Raw genomic sequence first — 22,225 nt, 5'->3', positions numbered from 1 at the left:
CGGTACCCGGTGCTCCGGGCAGGCTCCGATACGCCCGTACCAGGGCAAACCGCCTGCAATCCGCCACTGCAGCCATGGCAAAAAAAACTGTAAAATTGGGCAGGACTGACTTCACAACTCCTTGCTTAGCAATGGAATTCTGGTTCCACTTTGGTCTGAAGTTTAAGACTACCTACAGTATATCTCAAGTTGATATCCAGATAAAACCTAACTTTTGATCTAGACATCAACCATTCAAAATAATCTGAGTCTCTGCATGGAATGCTTTTCATATTCGTAAGGTTAAATTATAACAAAGAGCCTAATATTGAGAACATATTTACAAAAAAAAGTCTTATGTAAATCAACAACAAAATAAAATGATCTTTAATGCCAGTCCACTTACTTTACACAGGGTAAGAACAGCTCTTTACATGGGCTGTTTTCAAGTTTTTCTTTTATCTGCTGTACAAGATCTTGACTGGCTTCCGCTACATAAACTGGAGACTATGAAAAAGTAGAGAGAATCATCAGTTCATTATATAGCTGGAGAAAGTATTTCCCTGACATCCAAATACATTTAGGCACCAAGATATAATAAAATATACAAAAATAATATTCGTATTTATTTATTATTGAGACATCTATGCTGCTTCAAGCTAACAATTCCAGTGAGGTTATACTCAGTGGTAGGATTCAGCCAGTGTGCATCACTTTGGGACAACCGTTTGTTAGCCTTCTGAGCAGTTTGGTGAAATCATTAGGGCAGAGAACATACACACACAAAACACACAACACCTCTCTGTTGTGTATGCGACATGTCCAGTTTTCTAAATCAGATAGCCAAGGATAGTGTAGCAAGGTGGATGATTCTGCATTCTTCATATGAAGCAGTTATTATAATGCTTAGTATTTTAAAGATTTGTATTAAGTTCTGATTCCATATTCATGTACCATGACATATACATTTTTACAAATAGTACGATCAAGATTCCCTGTTTTTGCTATGATATTTCTTTCCACAAAAAGTTGAGTACAGTTCTTCATTTCATCTTTGCTTTGTGAGTACATGGTGTACTGAAATTACCTACTTTCTATTTGATCAAAAATACAATTTTTATGTATTTTTAGGGAGGGGTGTATGTCTTCATTTACAGTTTTTGTAAACCTAAATAAGGTTTCACACTTCACAGAAACTTCCATTCAACTTTCTATCGTTAAAAAAAAAAAAGGGCAGAATCCAGGCAATAACTTTTCCACTATGAAGTCATGAAACAAACAGCATTTTTCAAAAAAATATTTTTTTATGAAATGTCTGGTTTTTTTTCTTTCTGAGTCAATCTGTGGATATTTTTCTTTTGTTTACAAGCATGAGTCAACTTTTTCTTTTAAACAAATAATAATCCTAGCACACTATCTAAAAAGAGAAAAGCAACCCCTGGATTGATACCATTATGTGATACATTGCTGAACATTTGCTAAGCAGTGTAAATAGAAATAAACTCTTTTCTTTATTCCTTTATTGAATACTTTAAAAAAAACAAATACAAAATAAAACATAAAAATGAGAAAAGAATGTAATACAATAAATAAACTGGGAATTTAAAATGTCACAAAAGCTACAGCTTTCTAAAATATTATGAATTATGGGAAATAGTTATAAAGATAAGATATATAACACGACTAATCAAATAAATATTAAACTTAAGCTAAAATAGTTTATAATCAGTATAACATGAATCAGTTGAAATTGTGCAATGTTTCATTCATTCACATTTAGACATTTAGTACATATTAAAAGTCCAATTCAGATACCTCATGTAAATTAATACCATATAGATTCTATGCATGAAAATAAACTTTCCTATGTCTTTGTAGAAAGTTTATTTGCCTGGCTTAATAGAAGGTTTAGAAAACACACTTATCAGGAAACAGAGAGAATAATTCGGAAGGGAAGGGAAGATAAGTAAAATAAAACTCAACTCCTAATCATACATAATTCAATTACATTTAAAGACATGTTACTAGCTTTCCACAACATGGTACTTCCTAAATGTGTTGTCCATATAGAGTGTACGAGGAGAAAAATGTCATTATTCACAATCTCAGTAACTGCAGCCATGGTTAGGTGTATAAACTGAAGCCTTGCCAGCCATCTGAATAATAATAATAAATATATTTCAAATTATCTTTCCACGTTTACTTTCTTCTTCTTCTTCTTATGCATATTTCCTGCATTTGGACTTGCATAGTCACTCTTACTTTAGCTTGGACAAGGACAAGTAATGCAACTGTATTTTTTGCATAAATTTTATTAATTAAGACAAATTTAGATTATCACTTTTATTTTGATGAAATTTCAAATGACTGAAATAGGGAACTAATTGTGTGCATGTGTGCCTATGTATTTGTTTTTGCAAATAATGAAAATGGAGAAATCTGACAAAATATTTATATTTCTTTTTCATTTAAAGCACCAGCTAATAATTTTTTGTGGCTGTAAACCAGAGTTTGCTTTATTCTACAAGAACGCAGTCAAGGGGATGAGTTATATCACTGGCAAGTAATGTTATATTCCATTTCTTATTCCAAGTATTTAAGAAATAGATGCTTTTGAGAAATGGTTTCCATATGTAATTGTGTTTCTGTTGCAGGCCAAATTTAATTAGGTTCTGCAGGAAGAAATGTTATTTAGTCCAACAATACATCACAACATTTCAAGTCATTTGTCATCATTTCAGAAATTGAAGTGTGGTATGTATTGATGGAGAGAGATAAAATTGCTGAATCCTTTCCCAGAATTTCATAGAGAGCTGCAGGTAGTACAGTTCCAATTATAGATCACGGAGGGGGGGAGAAAGGATTGTCCAAAATTATATTCCTGACTTTCTAGTATTAACGATTCTGCTTACAAAATATTTTGAGAACATCTCAAATAAAAACAACAAGCAACATTCTTGAAAAGCTTGGTTCAAGTTAAGCTTGAACTCCAATTAGTACAGTCTGTGAACCTAAAAGGCTACGAGAAAAACAACACAGAAGGCTGGTTGAGACATCACTAAACAAACAAACAAACCTTTCCCAAAGTTGAGAACTTCCAATAATTTACTTATCATTCAAGAAGACTTAATGATAGACAACTTTGACACTGCCTTTTCCAGGCTGGTTTATTGAAATGTTTGTTTTTGTCTTCTGCATTATCTTTCAATTTCCTAATCTAGATTACTGTCCTTTTCTGAAAATTCAAGTAGCCAGATCAAACATTTATTATCTTAGGACAGTGATGGCGAACCTATGGCACGCGTGCCACAAGTGGAACTAGAATTCCATTGCTAAGTGGCACGCGGAGCCATTTGCGTGCGCTGGCCAGCTGAGTTCACCTTTTTAAAAGCTATTTTTCGCCTTCCCCAGGCTCCAGAGGCTTTATAGGAGCCTGGGGAGGGCGAAAAGAGCCCCCCCTGCCCCCCCTGGAGGCTTCAGGGGCAGTCCGGAGGCTTCCCTGAAGGCTTCAGAATGCTTAAAACCACCCTCCGAGCAAACCGGAAGTGACTTCCGGGTTGCTCGGAGGATCATTTTAAGCCTTCCGAAGGCTTCAAGGACCATCTGGAGGCTTCCATGACACCTTCGGAGCACTTAAAACGACCCTCCGAGCAAACCGGAAGTTTGCTCGGAGGGTGGTTTTAAGCGCTCCGAAGGCTTCAGGGAAGCCTCCAGACGGTCCCTGAAGCCTCCGGAGGGCCTCCGGGGGTGGTGGAGGAGGCTCTTTTCGCCCTCCCCAGGCTCCTATAAAGCCTCTGGAGCCTGGGGAGGGCAAAAAAAGCATGTAAAAATGGGGGGGTGCGTTGTGCGCGCATGTGCACTGGGGGATCGTGCGTTGCATTATGGGTGCGGCACGCCCGCACACGACCCCCCCGCGCTCCCCCCACTTGTGGCACGTGAGCCAAAAAAGAATCGCTGTCTTAGGAGATCAATTCAGGTAAGCAAATCCTGGAATATTTACTAAATTCAAACCAGAAACAGTGACATGATAGATGTTGAAAGGAGGCATCCAATTCAGCCAAATACTTACTTTATTTACTTACTTTATTTGGACTTTTATACCGCCCCCTCTCCCCAAAGGGACTCGGGGCGGTGTACAGTCAGATAAAACACATAAATAGATAGAAAATACAAACATAAAAGAGGAGGCAATAAGAAACTGTACATAAAGCAAAGCAGTTAAAAACAATATTTAAATAACCCTAAAAATACCCAATTAAAATATCTGCCAGGAGGTAGAATAAGACTATGAATGGGCCAGGCCGGCTAAACGGAACAGGTGAGTCTTCAGTTTTTGTCGGAAGGAGCGGAAGTCGGTGGTGGTTCTGATATCGGGGGGGAGGTCATTCCAGAGGGTTGGGCCCATCACAGAGAAGGCTCTACTCCTAGGCGCCGCCCGTTGGCATCGCTTAGTGGACGGCACCCGGAGGAGTCCTTCCCTGTGAGAGCGAATCGGTCGCAGGGAAGTGTGTGGTAGGATGCGATCCTGCAAGTATCTAGGTCCTGAGCCATGGAGCGCTTTAAAGATGGTAATTAACACCTTGAAACGCACCCGAAAGACCACAGGCAGCCAGTGCAGCTCGCGCAGGAGCGGTGTTACGTGGGAGTACCTAGTACTCCCCATAATAGCCCGCGCGTCTGCGTTCTGGACTAGCTGCAGTCTTCGAGTGCGTCCCAAGGGAAGCCCCATGTAGAGGGCATTGCAGTAGTCCAGCCAAGACGTCACCAGTGCATGAGTGACCGTGCGTAGGGCATCCCGGTCCAGTAGGGGGCACAATTGGCGCACCAGGCGAACCTGGTGGAACACCCCCCTTGCCACGGCTGCCACATGGGCATCCATTGACAGCCGGGCATCTAGGAGGACGCCCAAATTGCGCGCCCGTTCCACAGGGGGCAATTGCTCACCCCCTATGGTCAGTGATGGAATCAACTGACTGAACTGGGGTGCCGGTAGCCACAGCCACTCAGTCTTGGAGGGGTTGAGCTTGAGTCTGTTGTCCCCCATCCAGACCCCGACGGCTTCCAAACACCGGGTCATCACCTCGACAGCCTAGTTGGGGTGGTCTGGGGTGGAAATGTACAGCTGCGTATCATCAGCGTACAGATGATACTCCACCCCAAAACCACGGATGATCTCCCCCAGCGGCTTCACATATGCGTTGAACAGAAGGGGTGAGAGGACCGACCCCTGAGGCACCCCACAAGTAAGTGGCCTTAGGGTCGACTTCTGCCCCCCTGCCAACACACATTGCGTCCGGTCGGAGAGGTAGGAGCCGAACCACCGCAGAACGGTGCCTCCAACTCCCATCCCCCCCAGCCGGCGCAATAGGATACCATGGTCGATGGTATCAAAAGCCGCCGAGAGATCTAATAGGACCAGGATAGAGGAACAACCCCTATCTCCGGCCCTCCAGAGATCATCGACCAATGCGACCAAGGCCGTCTCCGTGCTGTGTCCGGGCCGGAAGCCGGACTGGCGTGGGTTTAGATATTCGGATTCCTCAAGGTGTCGTGGAAACTGCTGTGCCACCACATTCTCTACAACCTTCGCTAAAAAGGGAAGGTTGGAGACTGGACGATAATTAGCTAGCTCCATCGGGTCAAGGGAAGGCCTCTTTAGTAAGGGCCTCACCACCGCCTCTTTCAAGGCGGGAGGTAAGGACCCCTCGCTCAAAGAGGCGTTCACCAAGCCCAGTAGCCAGCCTCGTGTCACTTCCCAGGATGCCAGTACCAACCAGGAGGGACACGGGTCCATTAAACATGTGGTCGGTCGCAGCCGTCCACGCAACCTATCCAAATCCTCGGGGGCAACAGAATCAAACTCCTCCCAGAATGGTCTCACAAGACTCACTGTTGGCGGCTCCTCTGGTCCACTGAAGGGGGCCCATCCGCTCCGGATCTGAGCGATTTTGTCCTGCAGATATTCCCCAAACTCCTCTGCTCTGCCCTGTAAAGGGGCTTCCCGCGTCCTCTGTGATAAGAGAGAGCGGGTCACCCGAAACAGGGCGGCAGGGCGGTTATCAGCGGACGCAATAAGAGTGGCACAATAGAAATTTTGATACTTAATTTTAATGAATATTTCTATATACTGCAGATCAGGGATCCCCAATCCAAGTCTGTGGACCAGCACTGGGCCGCAGCATGCCAGAAACTGGGCCACACAAACAAGCAAAGCCCCATCCGCGGGATGCAGGCAGCCCGCAAAACCACACCCCCTCTGGTCCTTGGAAAAACCTCTTTCTCTCCAGTCCCCCATGCTGCCTGAGGCCACTGTTGTAGATGATTTCGTATTTCTGCCCCATAGACTCTTAGACACGAGTTAATAGCTTATTGTCTGCTGGTAACGGATTGTAATACTTGCAAAGTCATACCTTTCATAAGGCGCTTTCTACTTATTTAATATAACACAGCACACATTGCAATGCTATTTGAGGCAATTGTATCAACAATGTTGGTATTAATTAGACTATGTTATGCTTTAGATTGGGGGTGGGGGGAGAGTCAACAACCCTTAAACCAAACATTTATTTTCCCATGATTGCTTTACAGCTGTAGAGGGCAGTTACCCAATCACAGGAAAAAATGCAGCTGTTCTGAGAGGTTGCCAACAAAGCACCCTTTTCTCTTGAGTCCAAAAACTGCACAACTGTAATATTAACATTCACGTTACACATACACAAAGATCAAATTTCTTAATGTCTGAATTATCAGAGAAAAATTACAAACAAAATTGAAATTCCTGAACATTTATTTTTTGCATGGAACATATGAATTGATTAACTGAACTGAATTAATGAATTAATAGAAGATCTCATTGCAGATTGAAAACAAGACCACTAGTTTTCGGAAATCAGCCTTCCTTCCTTCATATCCCTCCAGCCCTCAAGTGGAGCCTAGTATGCTTCAGTATGGTTCGCTGCACTGCCCTGACCCCTGCACTGAACACGAGGTTGGCCTAAATGACCTATTCCAAAAGTATTACTTTCAATGCAACCATTCTATTCCTGCACATACCTATCCCATTATGGAGGAAATAGGGAGAAGCAGTTAAGCACCATGCATGCATAGTACAGAAATATCATGTGGCATATAAGCATATCTCAAATAGTCTAAATGTCTAGCTAGAAAAGATGTTGAGGATGAGACAAATAAAAGTGATTGTGCTTCTTTTCTATAAAATGTAGAAAAACAAACTCTTGATATGGCTTTTTGCCCTATATTATTGGCTCTGTTGGCACGCAGGGTTATGGAAATACACTATGTTGCAATAGCAAAACCACAACCAAGTCTTTCCCACATATTACAGTGTTGCCTAGCTTTTTAAATCTGGCGGTCTCCACCTGTGTCAGATGACAGCTTTTAAAATCGTAAGTCAGGATGGCCAATGCCACCAAGTAGGTGACAAGTGCTTCAGCATCTAATTGCACAATGACAATTTACTGAAATGGGATTAAATAGCCCATGTTCCAAGTCATTTATTTTCTTGTCCAAAGACAATTCTTGACTTCATTAAATACCCTAAGTTACATCATGCTTTATTTTATTTTATTTCATCTGACAATAATTGATTGCGTTGATACAATACACTAAATTATAGTGGTTAAATTCACATAGCAAGCTAAAAAAACAGAGACACAAAACATATATATGGAGCTACCATAGCTGTGAAGCAAAAAACTGGATGACCACTAAAATGGCAGCAAAGTTGTCCTATAAATTCTAGTTCTTGATATATTGAATATAGCGAATGTCCAGATTTTGCAGGCCACATCTGTACCCCTAAAGTTATGGTTTAGTGTCATCCAGACTATAGTGTCTTTTTCAACACTTGCTCTCATTCCATTTTCATCCATCCATCCTTTCTCATGAACATGCACAACTCCTCCTTGTGGAATCACTTCTTTTGGAAAGGTTTTCCTTTTGAAAATTAACATGGGTGGCAATTTGGTGCCATCTGTATAGCAGGATAATAGAGCAGGATAACACGACCGTATAATGTGTTTTCTCATGTCCTGAGCTTTTCACGGTTATGCTTTTGGCATCTTTCAGATCAACACTTATTAGATGGCCCATCAAAGGTTAGTGGGACTTCACCCATATTCCTAATCTGACCAATTTCAAAATTATTTTTCTTCCTAGCATCTATTACAAATGTATGAAAAGACCGAATCTTAGATTCATATTCTTTTGGCATTTTTTCCGCAATTCTAGTTTTGGTGCGCATAGCAAGACCATGTCGGCTCATATATTTGTAGCACCACAATGGTGTTCCATTAAAATCCTGAATGCCTTTCTCTACAGCAATGCATATTCATATATTACCATTTTTGCAGAAACTGCGAAGCCTTTGTTCCGGTGATGTGTGATCCATTCTTTCATGTCCACCTCTAACTGTGTGGCCACTTTGCAGCAAGCCCACGAAAATTATGCTTACTTTTATCTTTTACTTTTTCAGCTGATCCACCGGTTTCCTCCACTCTCTTATCATTTTTTCAGTTGGAGGTGGCACAGAAATGTCTCTTTTGCTCTGTTTCCATGTTCTTCAGCATATTTTACAACTTCCAGTTTAAAAGAAATTTTATATGCTAGTCTTTTCTGGTTTGACATCCTTGTATGTAGCGTGAGGGGGTATTGTAGTATTTTTTCTACAAGAAAGAACTGTCAGTGTGTGTCCTTTATTGCTATGGGAACTCTGTATCTGAGAACGTCAAGGAATGACATACTATTTTAGGGGATCTGCTGCAGACATACTATTATGGGTGACATGTTTAAGGTTTCACCTTTATAGGGGAGAGTTCATAAAGAGGACACTTTATTAGAGGACACTTTCTTAGGCACTATTCATAGGACAATATTTTGTTTCCGACTTGCCCTCTTACATTCCCATGTACCGGTATGTATATGTGTGTGTGAAAGTAAAAATAAAGGAATGGCTGATTGGAATGGTAGTCAGATTTAAGATTTCAAAGGTGCCAAGTGAGCAGACGAGACCTTCCTGATGCACATTTTCTGGATGCTTGCTTAAATGGACGCTTGCTCCAATGATCCAAGCAACTGGGATTGCCTCTCTCCCTCCCCAGTATCTCTGTGTTCCATTGCTGCCAGAGGTACTGCAAAAGCATCCAGCAAGTCTCCTGCAAGTCTCCTATTAGCCAGGCAACTGGGATCGCCCACTCGATGCTGTGCTGCAATAGAGAGGCCAGCATGAGGGAAAGAGGAGGAGTAAAGAAAGAGGAGAAAGTAGCCTCCTTCCTTGTCCATTTCTCCATTGCAGTGCAACTCTTCTGCCCACAAAAGACTCATCTTTATGGCTGACACTGAAAGGCAGAGAAGAGCTGCCAGAAAGAAGCCAGTAAGCTCAGGAGTTGGTTACCCTTCCTCCCCCCCGACCCCACCTACCTGCCACCCCCAAATTGCATTGATGGATAAGTGAGGGGAAGGAAGTCATGCCATGCCCAACGATGGGGGAAAAGGGATGGCAAGAGGAGCCCCATCTTGCAACACACGCCCCAATGAAAGGCGGCAGCAACCTGGCAACCTCCCTTGCCTGCCCTCTCTGGCACTGGAAGCCATTCATACCTCTCTCTCTTTCTGTCTCTGGGCTCACCCGATGCCACAGTCCACCACGGAGGCTGGGAAGGGCGCACTTGTGGAGGGCCGGCAGGCAGTTGGTGAACTGCTAGATGAACTCGTGCAGGGCAGGCAGACATAGAGCATGCCCAGGGCAGCCAGTGGTGGGATCAGCCGGTTCTCCAAACTGCACACAAAGTGAACAACCAGTTCAGCTGAACTGGCTGAATCCCATCTCTGTGTTGCTGCCTCAGCCAGGGAACATTGGAGCCTTTGCAGTCAATTGGCAGTTGAATCGGCCTCCCAGAATACCACAAATCAGCTGTTCCAGGCAGCGGGGATGGCTGCTGCCTGTTGTCCCCGCTGCACCAATTCTCTTCTCCTCCCCTGAAGTATGGCAACCCCTCCAGCTGATGCAATATTCACTATATAAGGCATACAGACATTTTCACCCACTTTGGTGGGGGGGGGGGGGAGTGCATCTTATAGTCCTAAAAATACAGTACATCTTAAATACAGATGAATACAGAATTTGCAGGGAAACCTCTTTGCACCCTCTATGCTTCTTTCCCCCAAAAAACTATTCATTCATGAATCTGTCATCTAATGCTACTTTGATCTTGATTTGAGTGTCAAGTATTCCTTTGTAATGGTAGGAGGAACCAGGTAACTGAGGAAGCACCGGCTGTTGCATCTACCAAATTTTTGCACACGATGCACACACGTAGTCTGTAAGGAAGAAAGAATTAAATTCTCATTTCCTGCTTTCTAAAGTTATTGCGTTGATACAGAATTTGGCATGAGAAGGCACAGACCAAAGAATAAATTCCCTCCTTTTGTATTGTGGAAAGTTATCACCCAGCCCTCTCCCAGAAAAATGAAATATCCTAGGAAATATTGAAAAGGCAGAATATTATATTTTCCTGGATGTGAAAAAGGGAGAAACACATTTTAAACACAAAGTAAATTCCTGCAGCTTCCTGCCCATCCCCACTTTGTCAATGGGCCATTAAGAAGGCCAAGCTAGTCCACTTTACATAATAAAGAGTTCTCCCCTTCAGCTCCAGGGGGATGGGATTAAGGCATGATAATATTGGCACTTTATTCAACTGACCACATGGCATCTGAGAACTCTGAGAATTCAACCAAACCTGGACTCAGCCTAGAGAGTTGCCCCTGCATGGGCCCATGTGAGTCTGACAACCAATCAGAATACATTTCTTACACAGGAACAGGAAACAAGAGAGGTGGGACTGAACAGGTTATAAAAAGCCTAGCAAGCCCCTCCCTCGGCCTTCTCTTCTTCTCCACCAACATTGAAGCATGTGATCACCTTTTCTGTTCAGGACTCAAGCCATGTGGTCCTGTCCACCATTAAAACCATCTTTCCAAGCAGCCTCCATGTCTCCAGTGTCTTTTTCCCCACTTGGAGCCGAACCCAGAAGGACATTTCTTTCAACAGTATCATGTATATGCTCTTCCTTAGTGGCTGAGAGTAGGAATTCCCTTTTGCTGCTCCCCAAATATCTTCTCCCAAAAAAGTTTGCTACAATGCTAGCTCTGGATTATGATTCAAATATCAGCAGGGGAAGCACTAACGATTAGACTCCACAAATCATAGATATGGCTACAAATTGTAAGTAAATCATAAGTGAATCCATGAATTCAGCATTTCTGGTAAGTTTGTCAATACATTATTTTTAGACATTTGGATTCTAGCAGAACTTCTAAGAGATGTTCACAAGGCCAGATGACCGACATTTTAATGGTCATGGTTGAAATAGTTCAGCCCTAATGTTATTACTAGTGCTTTGTGTTATGTTCTGAACTGCTTTCAAGACTCTTTTTTCATTTCTTGGAAGAATAGTTATATCAGGACCAACACTGACCTTTAGCAGCAAGCAACATCCTGGCAAGGGTGAGTCAATCAGTTTATCAGCCAGTTTATCTGCCTATTTCTAAATTATTTCTGAAAAGACCAGAAATAGCAACTTCAGTTCAACATTAGAAATAGGTGGCAACAAGTGGGCTCTTGTTGTTTGGGAATCATTGTTGATACTGTGTGGTTCTCTGAGGTTGGTTGTTTTTCTGCCGACATTTCGTTACCATGCTAGGTAACATCATCAGAGCATGCTAAGTATCTCTCATCAGTGCATGAGAGAGTGAAGTTGCTGGTTATTTATATATAGTAGCTTGCCTCACAAAAGTGTTGGCTGGGTGTGGTTGCTTCTTTCAGGCTCCTTTGTTGCAGTATTATTTCTTCCCTGATTGTTTACCTGATGCAATTTCCTGCTTATCCAGAAACTGGCTGCTAGGGAGGACTTGGGCTGTTTCGTTTTATATCATCTCCCCCTCCCCCCTGTTCTTAGCCCTTGGGCTGGAGCTGGGTGAAACATTTCTTAAGTAGAGACTTCCTCCATAGAACAAGAAGCAGCTTTAAGCCTTGTCTTCTAACAAAAAGTGGAGTTAACCCCTTCCTGTCAATTGCATCTTTGGTGACAATGCAGGAAGGAAGGAAGAAGTCAATATCAGAAAAAGAAAAGCATAGAAAAATGATGGTCACTAGCCTTAGTCACTTTTTGCTCAGTTACTTATCTATAGACAAGGTATTACCAGATTTTTTTAAAGTTCTTTTAATCCGGATTGTTATAGCTCTCCTCCTATATTATAAAAATCTTCAAAGGAAGTTTAAATGACTATAGATAAGCATCCCAATATGTTAATAATTAGACGAAACGCTATACTAGTTTTACTATTAGAGGAAGTAACGTCAATGCTGCATCACAAAATAATGTGCCAAACCACAGCTCACCTTCTAGTTCTTGCAGGAAAGGGGAAAAAATTGGTTCTCATAAAGCGACAGATTGCTCATAACATAAATGTCCATAAATGGGTGCTGTTATTACACAGCAATGTTTTAGTCAGTTCTTCAGTCTAGGCAGACAGCTTAATTTTTACACAGGTCCCTTGACTGAAAAAGATTCTGTGGAAAATATTCTAAGTGTATTTCACTTAAAAGTAAAGCTAAGACAGAAAGAGGAAGAAGAGGAAAACAAAGAATGCCTTGTAGGTCTAAGGTAAACGCCAGCTTTCCTAGCAAGACTCTAGGGAAAGAGCAAGTCCATTGATCATTTCATCCGTTCAGGTGGTATCACTCGCACTCACTGCTTCTAGCCCATGGAAAGGGGTTGTGTTTTTCCTGGAAAAGCTTTGCATACTTGCAGTGGTATAGTCTGTTTCTCCTCAGCCCTACTTATGGGGACAAACAACAGCTGTGCTAGAATATTTAATCCGTGATGCTCTGCAATGTTTTGGACGGAGTCCAGTTTTAGCCTAATTGACTGATACTAGTTTAATTTAAAGGCAGAGACTTGGCTAGCAGGCTGAGAGCTTTTCTGCAAGTAGCTTTTTAACACAGCAATTATATTCCATTTACTTTTAAGCCATGCAAGATTTAGAAAACAAACATTCCATGGCACAAGAAAATGTTTTGCTTGTCAAAAACCACAGAAGGAACCACTTTCCTGAGAAAGTAAAAGCGTGGGTCCCACAGTCTTCGAGCAAGAAAACCACCGAATCCCTCTGGCCGTAGGACATCCACAGATTTCTGACCAAATGACACATTACAAACATGCCTTACACTATGATCTGCACCAAAAAAGCCACATAATGAGAGTGGAGAAGCCATAACAGAAGGTGTGGGCTTAACACTTTCCTTCCAAGCTGCTACTTCTCTAATTCAAATTCACTGACCTCAAGTGTCTCCCCGGAGGGAGCTGAACTGAAGGCTTAACTAGAAGCAGATGGGATCTGCACCAGTATGCAATTTCACCGTATACTGCATGGATCACGGGGAAGGGAAGAAGTTATATGTCCATTTTTCTTTAACTAATCTATCTTCCCCTTTTGATGTTATGTGTGGTGGGGTTGTATGAGGGAGAGGAAAGAGATGGGATGGATACTTTTGGGATGTATAAAGGTAAAGGTTTTCTTCGCACATATGTGCTATTGTTTCCGACTCTAGGGGGCGGTGCTGATCTCATTTCATTTAAAAAATGAAAGCTGAAGAGCCAGTGCTATCCGAAGACATCTCCGTGGTCATGTGGCCGGCATGACTAAGTGCCAAAGGCGCACAGAATGCTGTTACCTTCCCACCAAAGGTGGTTCCTATTTTTCTACTTGAATTTTTGCATGCTTTCGAATTGCTAGGTTGGCAGAAGTTGGGACAAGTAATGGGAGCTCACTCCGTTACGCGGCGCTAGGGATTTGAACCATCAAGCTGCCGACCTTTCTGACAAGCTCAGCATCTTAGCCACTGAGCCACCACTCAGTGTACATGAAGGAGGAAAAACTGAGCTTGCTCAAAACTTTGTGCCCTTTCCATATGCAGTTGTTACCAGGACAAGACCTTTACAGAAATAGTTCTAAAACTTCCTATCCTGATATTTTTTTTTTTTTACTCTTAACTTTAGTAGCTTACATTAAAGCACATTATGCAACTTAACATTGATTGCATTTTTGGAGTTTCATTGCTTTCTTTTTAAATGTTTTACAAACCTGTTCTCCAGAGAGACCTTTAGTTTATTGATTACTTATTATTGTTATCTCTATTTTATAATAACACAAGGCTGCAAAGGTACCTAATGCTTCTTTCTTTTCCTATTTTTACCACAACAACTATCTTAGAGGTGAGTTGGGCTGAGAGAGAGTGACTGTCTCAAAGTCACCCAGCCAGTTTTTATGCCCAAGGGGGGGAGTAAAACTCACAATCTCCTGGATTGTAGCCGTAATACAAACTGGCTCTCTCTTCATAGTTGCAAAAGACTGAATAAACCACTATATAAATCATAAATGAGGTGAATTACAAAGGATCCATAACTCAACACAACACTGTCGAAACACAAGACACAATAATAACAAGAGCAAGTGCACTTAAGGCTTATATACCACTTCACAGTGCTTTACAGCCCTTTTTAAGCAGTTTACAGAGTCAGTATATTGCCCCAACAATCTGGGTCCTCATTTTACTGACATTGGAAGGATGGAAGGCTGAGTCAACCCAGTGGTGGGTTCAGCCAGTCCGCACCACTTTGTGAGAACCATTGTTAACTTTTTGAGAGTTTAGTGAACTGGTTGTTGGAAGAAACCATTAGGGCAGAGAACCGGTTGTTAAATTATTTGAATCCCACCACTGAGTCAACCTTGAGCCAGTAAGAATCAACCTGCTGACAGTTGACAGAATTAGCCTGCATTGCAATACTGCATTCCAACCACTGCTCCACCATGGTTCTTCTAATTGTTAATTGTTTCTTCTCAGATGTCTACTAAAATAAAGCTCTACAGTCTGAGTGATTCTGAGAACATCGCTGGCAGAAAGACCACATTTTTAGATGTTGGCTGCTATGTCTCATTTGACAATACCCACCAAAAAGTTTCAGCTGCAAATAGCAAGGAGGAAACAAAGAACAGGCAGTCTCAAAAGTGCTTTTTCAAAGGCAACTGGACTATTTTTTTTCTTTAAGGAAGAACAACAAAACATTTCGCTTTTCACCCAAGAAGCTTCATTGTGATAGTGGGTGGATGGAAAGATATGGCCTTGATGACTGAGAATCTCCACAGACAACCAATAGGGAGGAATGTACAGAGAAGGTATCCCCCAGTACCAGGTTGTTTAGATCAGGGGTCCCCAATCCCGGGTCCATGAACAGGCACCGGGCATGCCAGAAACCAGGCTGTGCAAATAAGTGAAGCCCATCCGCCAGACGCAGGCAGCACGTGAAACTACACCCCTTCCAGTCCGTGGAAAAATCTGTCTCCACAGAATCGGTCCCTGGTGCCCGTAAAGTTGGTGGGCGCTGATTTAGATCCTTAAAGGTCGAGATCAATATCTTACATCAACTGAAAACAATTAGCCCACATATAACAAAATAGGTCTAATATGCTATGAACAGAAAGTGGGTTTGGTACAGTGATTAAAACACCAGGCTAGAAACTATGAGACTCTGAGCCAAGTCTTGCCTTAAACACAAAGTCAGCTGACCAGTTGCTGTCTCTCAATCCTAGGAAGCGGGCAATGGCAAGCTACTGTACTTCCAAATATCTTGCCAGGAAAACTGCAAGGACTTGCCCAGGCGGTTGCCAGGAATCAACAGTGACTTGAAAGTGCCAAAAGCAAAACAAAACATTGAAGCAGAGCCGAAGTTTGGTGGAAGTATTTTTTTCATAAACTAAAGTCCTAAAGGACAGTTCCATCCAGAATGTTACATTTGTCTAATCTGATAGCATGATGCAAAAGGTCTGTCCTAGATATTTGCAGATACAAAAGGACCGTGAGCCTTAAAGCTTTTCAAAAGCTCTAAACCCAATCTTCATATGTGCAGGGAAGAGGAGAGAGAATGATAAGGATAGAAACCTCTTTAGGATGCTTTGTCCATCAGTCCTGCTTAATGTATTAGCATCTTTTATAAGGCTACCGCAATTGCCCCCTGCATATATATGAATGGTCACCTAGCTTGACTGGAAAAACACAGTTGTAATAATGATTGCATACATTGAAGTTAAGTGCTTTGTTCACACTCCAGTGCATTGTGAAGCACCTTTTTCAAAAGCTCAGCATAGCTGTACTACTGAACCATTCCCATTTAGTTTTATTCATGGCTTGGTCATTTGCATTACATACAAATAAAGGCTCACAGATGCAGTCTCCATGAAAAATTGTCTTTATTCATATCTCCCACTGCAGTGAAACAGAATTTGAAATAGCTAGAGTCACGATGCTTCATTTGCTTTAAATAGTTTGATGGATATAAAACAGAATCTATGGACAAAATAACAAAGGAACAGCTGTATAAAGGAGGATAGACTCAGTTACAGTGGTGATGAGGGCACAATTAGAATTGCTGAAGGACCAAATGAGTAATAGATTGTCATGGGCAAAAAAATCTAGACAGTGACTAAGAGTTTATTATCACTTATCACGTATAATCAAAAATCCAATTGGTGGAAAGCTGTCAGGTTTCCAAAAGATGCCCTCCCATGTCAACTCGATAACAGACATGGAAATGCTTTACGAGTTGACAAAAGCAATGTTGATGTCACTCAGAAGTTTCCACAATGGTCTGGCAGAACTTAGTCTGATAACTTAGCAACTACTTCTGAATTTTGGTTTTAAGAAATATTCCGCTGGAACATCTATCATTTCCATAATAATTGCATTGTTTACCATTTGCTCAACAGCCTTGAGGTATCTAAAACAATGAATATTTAAGCCTGGAACAAAGGAAGAAAACCTCTTCAATTCCCCTTTGTCTGAAAGTGTGGAGCCTAAGAGAGGATGTCAATCTTTTTGTTTTATTATGAATTTCTGGGCAGAAGCATGCAAAACCAAGAAATTTGTAGTACTTCTGACATAAGTTCCAATATATTGAGAATGCATAGCTAATTTGTGTTCTAATTTGAAGGGATAAATATGCAACACATTAGATGAACAATGAAGTTTGGCCATGAACAATGAAGTTTGGTCATGAACTTAGGGAAAAAGGGGGGGGATACCTGCAAGTTTGAAAATTGGTGACAATTATGAATTACTGTGCTATAATTGAAAATCTTGATCAGCTTTTATCAAAGCTTTTTTGTAGAAATAATACAGCTGCGTGCTACTAAAAAACATATCATTTATGTGTTGGTCTCATATTTTCCCTGAAGGAGCTCAGAAGCATATATACTTATATGAATACTGATTGAAACAAGCTCACCCTGCTCAACCACATAACTTAATACTGTGCCTTACAGATTCTTTGGATCTCTGACAAAAATCTAATTTAATAAATAGATTATATATGTGGTACTATACCACCAATTGTTATTCTGTAAAAAGTTGTCCATACTACCCTTTCTTTGAAATGTTGTTGTTTTTTCTTTAAAAAAATGATGTGTGAAAAATGGCATATACTGTCATCATTTGCCAATAATACATGAGAAGAGAAATAGTCAAAATTGTTTATTTTAATCTGTTTAAAAATTGCCACTTCAATACACAAGCAGGAAGAAAAGAAGTTAAACTTGCACTTGGCTTATAAACAGCTAATTAAAGGCTTGAAAGCAGAGATCGAGAAGACCGTGAGAAAGCTACTGATTCTAAAGAAATAGAAACTTAATCAAGGCAGCCTCTTCATTTTTAAAAAATTCTGGAGCAGCTAAGTCCCACTGATAGGAAAAATGTTTAATAACCACATAGTCTGCTTATAGTAAACCAATGCAAAGAATTAGCCCTGCTAATGCAATCTTTGCCAAAAATAGAACAGCAGTGGGAATCAGGGGTGATATAGGGGACAAAATCACAAGAGTATGACACTCCACAATCTTAACCCCCCCCCTCTCCCTGAACATCTGTCCAGCTGTTCCTCTGTTCAGGAATTTAGCTAAATATACAAAAGAGTTCAAACTGCTCACAGTACTAACTTCATATTTTCTCCAACTTCTGCATGGAACTGGATATTCTGAAGGAGAGCAATACTTTTACTTAACTGAACTTCTAAAGTCCCAGATCATGTCAAGAAGAGGAAAGATCCAGAGTGCTCTTGCCATTTTCTGTTCCGACTGAAGCTTCTCTCTTATTAAACTGAATACTAGTCTAAGGCCATTTATCACATCTCATATATCTCTCATATCTCATTGCTTAACCTGGGGTGACTGCTGTAAAACGTAGGTGTTTCATCTGCAAATTTCCAGGTCAGGAAGTTTCCTATACAATGTAGACTTTAGTTTAGAAAAACTAGTGCTAGAAACTAGAAAGAAAAGTGAGAGTTGGAACAATGGAAGAATAGGGCTAGAGAAGACACAATAATGTTCACAGCATAAAAGGCAATCTAAAGAAGAGAAACTCATACAAAATGTTATTTTTAAGAGGTCTGAAGGACTTTGTAATATTTCACCCAGACTATTAAGAGAATTCACAGGGTTATTTTTTTAAAAAAAATATGGTTTTGGTATTGATTTTTTTTAAAAAAAACTATAGGTTAGTATAACATTTAGACTGAAACAAAGTATTTAAAGAAGAGAGCATGGGTTATTGATCATTAATATATTCGTGGCTTTGGATCAATACAGTAAGTCTGATCTACTGGATAATGGGAATGGGACTCCTACCGCTAACAATCGTGGGCAATTGGAAACTTAAATAGGATTGTTGAAAGGAAGAAAGTGCCCTACTTACTGACGGCGATGGGACTTGCAGCTCAGCCCCTTTTAAAACTTGGTACTTTGTGTAAGCTGTAATCAAGTGTTTATCTGGAAAGCTCTCTAGGTCAACAGAAGCATCTCACACATTTTGGATTATGTACTGTGTGTGCAATAAGCAACAATGATACTGATGAGACTGTTTGTATAATGTATATTACAACAGTTATTAATAGGTATGGCATAAGGATGGCATAAAGATAAGGAAATGAGTGAATCTGGTGAAAAATGATAGACAGTCGCCATGACAATCAAAGAAATAATTCAGGAGCTAAGAATCTGGATGTCCAGAGATTGAGGTTAGCCCAAGGTAGAACAGAAGAAAGAGAAAGTGTAAATAAACAAGAGAAAATGGGTCAGGGGTGAAAGCCAGCAGGTTCTGCCAGGTTCTGGAGAACCGGTAGCAGAAATTTTGAGTAGTTCAGAGAACCGGCAAATGCCACCTCTGACTGGCCCCAGAGTGGAGTGGGAATGGCGATTTTGCAGTATCCTTCCCCTGCCACGCCCACCAAACCACGCCTACCAAGCCACACCGCACCCATCAAGCCATGCCCATCGAACCTGTAGTAAAAACATTTTAATTTCACCACAGAATGAGATACAGGACTCTGTTTCACACAAACAAGAAATGACCCAGAGAATAGAACGGAAGCCTAGATGTAATGACTATGAAAAGAGGATGAAGAAAAAGAAAAAGAAGTTATTTCTCTAGGAAAGCAACTTGAATAAATAAAAAGGAGATTTTTAAGATTGAACACGGGACATGAATGTTACTTAAGAGTAAGAAGCAGAACTTTCAAGTTTGAAAGAAAGATGTCTAATAAGTCAGGCAGCCTATAACAATCAAGGAGAGATAAAAGACAAAGCCCTCCAGTTGAGGCTGGGAAGATTACTCATAAGCAAAAAGCAAAGGGAAAAAGTAGACCTGTCTGCAATTTGGGGTCAATGGAGGTAGATCAGAGGACAAGTCCCACTCATAAAGAAAATCGACCCAAAGTACCAGCTGAAGAAAGAACTGAGGCCAAAAGAACAAGGTGTGATCAGCATCTCACTGCTAAGTGAACAGATCGTGACTGGGAGAACTGCTTAGCAGTCCATTTGGATCTGGGTCAGGGCCAGTGAGGAAGAGGTGCAAAAGGAAATGAGAAAAGCAGAGAGGTAAGAGGAGGCTACCCCTTGACATTTTTGCAAGACAAGATTGGTGTGAATAACTTTGTTGTTTAAAATGCACTTGGTTTTTAAAAAAGAATTTGTATGTGTGTCTGGATGACACACATATAGAGAGCACATTGTCCACAAAAGCCTCTTAAGGATTTTGGGCGGGAGGTGAAGAGAATTTGAAGTTATTCTTCTATATGGAAACTAGATCAGTATGTTTATTGTTTAATGTAAGTGCAATCCAGATAATAAAGATGCGTGCTCCATTTATAACTTAAAATATCTTGGGTAATTTTGAATATTCTTGGGAGATTCTGCTGGTAGAAGAATTGAGAACAGTTGCAGGAACTGGGTATCCCTAGTTTAATTAAAAGAAGGACTAGGAGAGACATGATAGCAATGTTCCAATATCTCAGGGGTTTCCACAAAGAAGAGAAAGTCAAGTTATTCTCCAAAGCACCTGAGGCAGGAAAAGAAGCAATGGGTAGAAATTAATCAAGGAGAGAAGCAACCTAGAACTGAGGAGAATTTCCTGACAGTTAGAATAATTAATCAGTGGAACAACTTGCCTCCAGAAGTTGTGAATGCTCCAACACTGGAAGTTTTTAAGAAGATGCTGGATAGCCATTTGTCTGAAGTGCTGTAGGGTTTCCTGCCTAAGCAAGGGGTTGGACTAGAAGACCTCCAAGGTCTGTTCTAACGCTGTTATTCTATTCATATTCAATTGAAGGGTTTGGATAGGAATTAGAAAAGAAACATCTCTCACCCTATGGCTGATTAGAGTTTTCTCCTTTCCCCTTTCGTAACAGTTTGTCTAAATCACAATCATAAGAACAGCCACTTAAGTTGCTATATAGAAATATAAAATATTTAACATATAAATATAACTATAAAATATATTTATAAATATAAAATCTTAGCTCAGGGATTAAAGTCTTAACTATAAATTTGACTAATTCAATCTAGCTAAAATTCATTGGGATTGCTTGGAAATTGTAGTAGAACCATTTCTACTTGAAGGCACATAGAATACTGTTACCTTGCCACCAAAAGTGGTTCCTATTTTTCTACTTGCATTTTTTATTTGCTTTCCAACTGCTAGATTGGCAGAAGCTGGGACAAGTAATGGGAGCTCACTCCATCACACGGCACTAGGTATTCAAACTGCCAAGCTGCCGCCCTTTCTGATCGACAAGTTCAGCGTCTTAGCCACTGAGCCACCGCTTCCCTTTTTCAATAGATAGCATGCTTGTATTTCCTTCACTTTGCTCAATCATAATTAGGGTATTATTTCTGATATACCTATTCACATTTCTGGGCAGTCATATTTATTAGAAGATCCAGAAAAGATAATTTGCTAGATAACAAATTCATTTTTTCCATGTTTTAACAATCCAAAAGAGAAATAATGCGTTCGTATAAACTTTAGCAGTGTTCTCCTTTGTAAGAGTGGGAGCTCCCTCTTGTTCCATCGCTTGTTTTAAAAAGAAAAGGGGACAATGTATTGTTCTTCCCCCTTCCTACTTCTGGATAGATCAAGGTGATGCTCTTGGCCTGTTCACCTTCCAAAGTTTCCATGGTTATGTATTTTTTTTTTCTTCCTCAAGAGAAGATAGCAAATAGGAATTCAGATAATAAAACTGATGCAGTTGTTGTTCTTCAATCACTGAAAAGAACTTTGATGGCAGTTAAGAACCTAGATTAATGTTCTATTTAGCAATGTTTAGTACTCTTCTGATTCTGTACGGAACGGTACATAGGGAGCATCTTAACTCAAGTTTCTAATCGATTTTGTAAAACAGATTAGAAACACAAATAATGATGGCAGGAAAGAAGATCATGAGCTCTGATTTGATTGGAAAAGAGATGGTGGTTTTGGATCCGAGAAACAAGTAAAAGCAACATACCATTGGAAGAAATATCCATCTGGTTCAGTTCCAAGAGGGGAGAAAGACATTGGAAACACGATGGCTGATTGGAAAGATGATTTAATGGTAAAGCAGAACCATCAAGCACATGGTCCTGGTGCAGCTGAACACATGGGAGTTGAGAGAGAGGGTTATTTATCGCTTCTTTTGGGCTTTGAACTTGAGCTTCCTGATCCTGTGCAAGCTACTGACTCCTTTGGGGTCATGGCTAACCTTGTAGGTTCTCTGAGTCAAGCTTGGTTGAAGCTTGCTGGGTGATTCAATGTCCCCAGGTGATTTTGTAATACAATGAGCCCTGCTGCTAGATAATCCTA

At 40.9% G+C, this 22,225-nt stretch overlaps 1 protein-coding gene across 2 annotated transcripts in view; it reads right to left on the bottom strand.

The window, feature by feature from the left end:
• The window catches only part of GRK5 (G protein-coupled receptor kinase 5), a 175,751-nt gene that overhangs the window by 35,323 nt on the left and 118,203 nt on the right, over window positions 1-22,225 (bottom strand). For both annotated transcript variants that reach the window (XM_081955663.1, XM_081955662.1), the window contains one exon: window positions 386-486. In XM_081955663.1, the coding sequence (XP_081811789.1) occupies window positions 386-486 (101 nt within the window). The remainder of the gene's footprint in view (window positions 1-385; window positions 487-22,225) is intronic.

The sequence above is a fragment of the Natrix helvetica genome, assembly GCF_964273705.1.
Source record: "Natrix helvetica genome assembly, chromosome: 5".
Lineage (NCBI taxonomy): Eukaryota > Metazoa > Chordata > Lepidosauria > Squamata > Natricidae > Natrix > Natrix helvetica.
Note: the sequence above shows the minus strand (reverse complement) of the source record. Positions and strands in the feature narration are given on the sequence as shown.